General features: G+C 43.4%; 1 protein-coding gene across 1 annotated transcript; it reads left to right on the top strand.

Annotated features, from left to right (window-relative positions):
- Positions 1-849: 849 nt before the first annotated feature.
- On the top strand, positions 850-5,089 carry LOC118937639 (transmembrane protein 196-like). The gene is made up of 4 exons (XM_090216403.1): positions 850-1,344; positions 1,427-1,483; positions 3,071-3,325; positions 3,995-5,089. Exons 1-4 carry the CDS (start codon positions 1,183-1,185, stop codon positions 4,079-4,081), a joined length of 561 nt encoding a protein of 186 aa, XP_090072529.1. The 5' UTR covers positions 850-1,182; the 3' UTR covers positions 4,082-5,089.
- The last annotated feature ends 828 nt before the right edge of the window (positions 5,090-5,917 follow it).

The following is a 5,917-nucleotide window of genomic DNA, read 5'->3' as shown; positions in this document are numbered from 1 at the left end:
GATTCAAATATTTTAGTCCAGGTCCAGGCTTAATCCGTGTCTGGGAAACCAGCCCTACAACATGTTACTGGGTCTTATACTACACAGGAAGTAATTCTACTACATATATTTCATAATGCCATATATTTTTTTTTAACACTACAGTTTAAATATAATTAAGCAATAAGGCCCGAGGGGGTGTGGTATATGGCCAATATAACACATCTAAGGGCTGTTCTTAAACATGATGCAACGCGGAGGGCCTGGATACAGACCTTAGCTGTGGTATATTGGCAATATACCACAAACCCCCAAGGTGCCTTATTGCTATTGCTACCAACGTAATTAGAACAGTAAAAATACATGTTTGAGATACCCATGGTATATGGTCTGATTTACCACGGCTTTTAGCCAATCAGCATCCAGGGTCTTGAACCACCCAGTTTATAATATGTAATAATGTGCACAAAATAAATTCAAAAATGGATTCATTCAACTATATACTGTAACATTGGACCATACAAGCTATGCAATTGACAATAACTTTCCTCTTAAAACAAATTACACTAATTTTCTAAATGCAATTATCAAAGATATCGAGTATTATGCATTGTGCATTAGCCTATGCATTATGCATTGATGGGTGTTTAATTTAAGATTACTATTTTTATCTCCTTAGGGGTAATTCATGGGATTCGTTAGTTATATAATCTTACTAGCTAGTTACCTTAAATCACCCTCATGTATATAAACTGCACACATGAGCGCTATAAGACGTCAAGGAAGTCACGTGAGTCGCGAGCACTGCAGCTGTGGGCAAGAAAAGTTTTGAGAGGGTGGCAACTGGCGAGAATGACGCGTGTCTGTCTTACAGTAGATCAAACACGCATACTAGCAGTCCACAGAGCTGTCCAGAGCAAATCCTGATAAATCCATGTAGTCTATGACAAGATATGATTTAGAATACCTTATAAAGTCTAACAGTGGAGTATTTTTCAGAGGGAACGTGTAAGTAGCCCTTACATGGTGGATCACTTGGTGGTTACTGGATAGAAAACGTTCCCTCGCGCAAAAGTCCACCTGCGTAATTTTGATTAATGGATTAATGCCTTTAGCGCAAAAGTCAATACTCGCTGCTTTTTGGGTGGTTCGAGGGGGTGACCACCACCACCTCTTGAATGACCCGCTGTGAAGGAATGAGTGATGCCGGACAGATGTAACATCTGGAGTCTGGTGGTACTGTCGGTGTTGGAGATGGGGCTCGGTGCGTCCAGCATCGCCCTCGGGGTGTTTGGCATCATCCGAGTCCGGTCGGTTCACAAGCTGCAGCTGGGGGATGCCTCTCCTATATGGAGCGGAATTTGTGTAAGTCAAATAATTCACATTTGCAATATTATTACCTCTATTGTTAATAGGAGGGAGGGTATAACTTCTTATTTCCCCCCAGTTTCTCATCTGTGGACTATGTGGGATGGTGTGTGCAAAGAAGAGGTCAGGATTGATTGTAAGTTGATTTTAATACGACGTATTTAACGTGGGTACACTCTTAGAAAAACAAGTGCTATCTAGAACCTAAAAGGGTTATTTGGTTCCAGGTATAACCCTTTTCCACTGAGAGTTCTACCTGGAACCCAAAATGTTTCTCCTATGAGGACAGCCAAAGCCAAACTTTTTTTCTATGAGCTTTTTTTCTAAGAGTGTACAGTGCATGCAGTGCATTGTTGGGGCTAGAGCTGGCAAGAAAGGCATTTCACTGTACTTGTGCTTGAAACACACCTAGGGCCAGTGGTGTAAAATACTTAAGTTAAAATACATTAAAGTACTACTAAAGTCGTTTTTGGGGGTATCTGTATACTTTACTATTTATATTTGTGACTACAGTTATTTCACTACACTCCTAAATAAAACCATGTCATGTTTACTTCTATACATTTCCCCTGACACCCAAAAGTAGTTTTTACATTTTGAATGCTTAGCAGGATAGAAACATTTTCAAATGCATGCACTTATCAAGAGAACATCCCTGGTCACCCCTACTGCCTCTGATCTGGGGGACTCACTAAACAGAGAACATCCCTGGTCATCCCTACTGCCTCTGATCTGGCAGACTCACTAAACAGAGAACACCCCTGGTCACCCCTACTGCCTCTGATCTGGGGGACTCACTAAACAGAGAACATCCCTGGTCATCCCTACTGCCTCTGATCTGACAGACTCACTAAACAGAGAACATCCCTGGTCATCCCTACTGCCTCTGATCTGGGGGACTCACTAAACAGAGAACATCCCTGGTCATCCCTACTGCCTCTGATCTGGCAGACTCACTAAACAGAGAACATCCCTGGTCACCCCTACTGCCTCTGATCTGGGGGACTCACTAAACAGAGAACATCCCTGGTCATCCCTACTGCCTCTGATCTGGCAGACTCACTAAACACACTTGCTGCATTTACTGTTGATACTTAAGTATATTTAAAACCAAATACTTTTAGACTTTTACTCAAGTAGTATTTTACTGGGTGACGCACTTTTACTTGAGTCATTTTCTAATAAGGTATCTTTACTTTTACTCAAGTATGACAATTGGGTACTTTTTCCACCACTGCCTAGAGCCAGCTGCATAAGGAACATAAGCGGTCACTTGGGGCCCCAGGCCGCTAGAGAGCTCAGTCAGGATCTCAACTTACTGTTGACAGTTAACTTTACAGTAGTAGAATACACAAGGTGCAGTTCAACATGTGGTTGTGCATCAGCAGTTTCTCTCTTGTTTTGTCAGTCACTGACAGTCACTCAATTAGCCGTGTCAGCGAAACATTTTTAGATTGGTAAATTAGTCTAGCCAGCCATCTAAACATATAGTAATAATGCCTGAATACCAACCGGCATGCAGGGCACGTGCCCAGTGGCCCTGACCTGCAGGGGGCCCCCATTGTTTTGTTAGTCACTCTCACTCAGATATCATTAACATGGCACAAGTCATGGCAAAATGTGTAGAACTGTATGAAATTAACTTTTAAACTGCAAAACTGTCTCTCCACCCCATGGCAAAATGTGTAGAATTGCAAAAAATGTGCTTTAAATCTCTCTTCAGATGATCCTATTTTCAGCCTGCTGTATCTGTGGGTTGATCAGTGGGATCCTAAACTTCCAGTTTGTGCGTGTGGTGGCAAAGCGTCCTGATGCCCTGCCGTCCCTCTACCTGGCCATCATGGTGCTGGCCTGCCTGGGCATCGGAGTGTCCATCCTGTTTACCTGGCTCACCTGTCGTCTGGCCAGCAGCGAACAGCAGAGGATGTACCTGGAGAGAGAGCTGTCCCTGCACCATTCCCATGAGATGAGTGAAAAGGTGAGCTCAGATAAAACATGAACGGAAAACTCAATAATAATATAGAATTGGACAGAGTGAATGGCCTGTCATTTCTGTCACTATGTATTTCTAAAGCAGTGGTTGCCAACTCCGGTCCTCCAGTACCCTCAACTCCGGTTCTCCAGTACCCTCAACTCCGGTCCTCCAGTACCCTCAACTCCGGTCCTCCAGTACCCTCAACGCTACACATTATTATTGTAGCCCAGACAAGAACACCTGATTCAACTTGTCAACTAATCATCAGGCCCTCAATGAGTTGAATCGGGCATGTTTGTCCGGGGCTACAATAAACATGTGTCCTGACGGGGGTACTGGAGGACTGGAGTTGGGAACCACTGTTCTGAAGAGGGATATGAATGCACCACAGGAGGTTGGTGGAACCTTACTTGGGGAGGATGGGCTCATGGTAATGACTGGAGCAGAATGAGTGGAATGTTATCAAATGCATCAAACTCGTGTTTTCCATGTGTTTGATGCCATTGCATCTGCTCTGTTCCAGACATTATTATGAGCCGTCCTCCCCTCGGCAGCCTCCACTGGAGCGAACCTATCTTTAGTCGCTCTGCATAAGACTGTCTGCAAAATAAAATTATAAAAAGTCCTAATTGGGAAGCTCGTATAACCCTGCTGTACTACTGTTTATTCCAGGAGTTGGCTGAGAGATCTGAGAGAGCAGCCAGCATTCCCCAGATCTCCTTCAATGGAAAGTCCTCACCTCCATTGTCATTAGGCTGAAGCCCAGCTGTGTTACTGTATTCAAAGCATCATGGAGACAATGTTGGTTCCATTCAACACCAACGATTACAGGGGACGTGATCTCTTACAATGAACTAATACACAAAGGAATCAACATACGGCAACACTATGAGAAGGCGCTGTGAGATTTGACAATCGGCTTACTAGTGACGATGTAGGCTGAATGATGCACCTGGATAGTCCCCAGACATGGATTTGGGGGACATGGAAACAGCAGGTAGAGAGGACAAAGCTATGGCACATCCAAAGGCTCAAAAAGAACAACTAAACCACTTGAGATTGTCAGTGTTGAGATGGTGAAAGACATAACTGCTTCAGGGTTTGACTGGTCATAGAGATCATGTCATACAGTGGAAGTTGCTTCCAGTAATATTATTTATTTGAATGATTATTTATGTATTTATTATTTAAGTATATGTTTGTTTATTCATAAGCATGAAAATATAATACCATCCCATCTGTGATAGGTTTTTACAATTTAGAGCATTATAATGAATTAAAGGTTTAATGATGGTGTTGGATGACGAGTACGACGGATGATGATGAATGATGATGACTACAATGAATGATGACGACTACAATGGATGATGATGGTGATGACGACTACGATGGATGATGATGGTGATGACGACTACGATGGATGATGATGAATGATGACTATGATGACTATGGTGGATGATGTTGATGTTGATGACTTTATTGTATCCATTAGGAAATTCATTCTATATGCATTAGTATATTTTGCAGCAGACCACAACCAGTAGGAGGCAGTAGTGATAGTTATATTCCCCCACTAGAGGGAGCACTCCATCTCCTTTTAACTAATTCTCTGTACCAAACGGCACCCTATTCCCTATATAGTGCACTACTTTTGACCAGAGCCCTATGGTCAATAGTGGTGCACTATATAAAGAATTGGGACTCAGAGTTGAATCTTTTAGTCGAACGTTTGAACAGAATAATAAATATGGAAAGTTATGGATACATGAGCAGAGTGTTGCTGACAGATTGAAATTGTAGTCCTACTTCCTGTGTATCCCTGAGCAAAACCCTTAACCTGAAAATATCCAGTCCTATTTATGGGAATGCTGTCCAGAGAAGATAAGCAGAGTATGGAAGGACAAGGAAAAACATTCCATGAATTTACATTCATGTATTCTCTTACCGACTCCCTCATCCCTTGCAAAGTAAGAATACAGATTATGGGGAACGTCCCAAATGGCACCCTATTCCCTACACAGTGCACTACTTTTGACCAGGGCCCATAGGGAGGGTGCCATTTGGGACACGGGGAGACTGTATCCCAGGAAGCTGTGAGAACCACCAGAACTTCCTGTAAAGTGAAACCTGGTCCTTCCATGGCCACCCCTCCTCTCATGGGGACATTGGACAGGGTAAGACCTCCCAAACAAAGCTCCCTTCAAGGTCCTCACCCAGTTCTCTGTCCCAGAAATCTGTTGCCACGGTGAACCAGGTGGGGGTGTGGCAGACTGACTTCTAGGTTTTTACTCTTTCCCCTTTTTGGTGAAAAACTTCAAAATGCTGTTTCACCTGGCTCTAGTCCTAACTGACTGACTGACCAACTGACTGGCTGTTTCACCTGGCTCTAGTCCTGACTGACTGACTGACCAACTGACTGGCTGTTTCACCTGGCTCTAGTCCTAACTGACTGACTGACCAACTGACTGGCTGTTTTACCTGGCTCTAGTCCTAACTGACTGACTGACCAACTGACTAACTGTTTTACCTGGCTCTAATCCTAACTGACTGACTGACCAACTGACTGGCTGTTTCACCTGGCTCTAGTCCTAACTG

The sequence above is a fragment of the Oncorhynchus mykiss genome, chromosome 2 (assembly GCF_057628025.1).
Source record: "Oncorhynchus mykiss isolate SJ-2025 chromosome 2, ASM5762802v1, whole genome shotgun sequence".
Taxonomy (NCBI): Eukaryota; Metazoa; Chordata; class Actinopteri; order Salmoniformes; family Salmonidae; genus Oncorhynchus; species Oncorhynchus mykiss.
Note: the sequence above shows the minus strand (reverse complement) of the source record. Positions and strands in the feature narration are given on the sequence as shown.

Coding starts and splice junctions, on each gene's coding strand:
- LOC118937639 (XM_090216403.1), top strand. CDS start 1,183: ATGCCGGACAGATGTAACATCTGGAGTCTGGTGGTACTGTCGGTGTTG. Junction 1,345..1,426: donor CTATATGGAGCGGAATTTGT/GTAAGTCAAATA, acceptor ATTTCCCCCCAG/TTTCTCATCTGTGGACTATG. Junction 1,484..3,070: donor AGAAGAGGTCAGGATTGATT/GTAAGTTGATTT, acceptor ATCTCTCTTCAG/ATGATCCTATTTTCAGCCTG.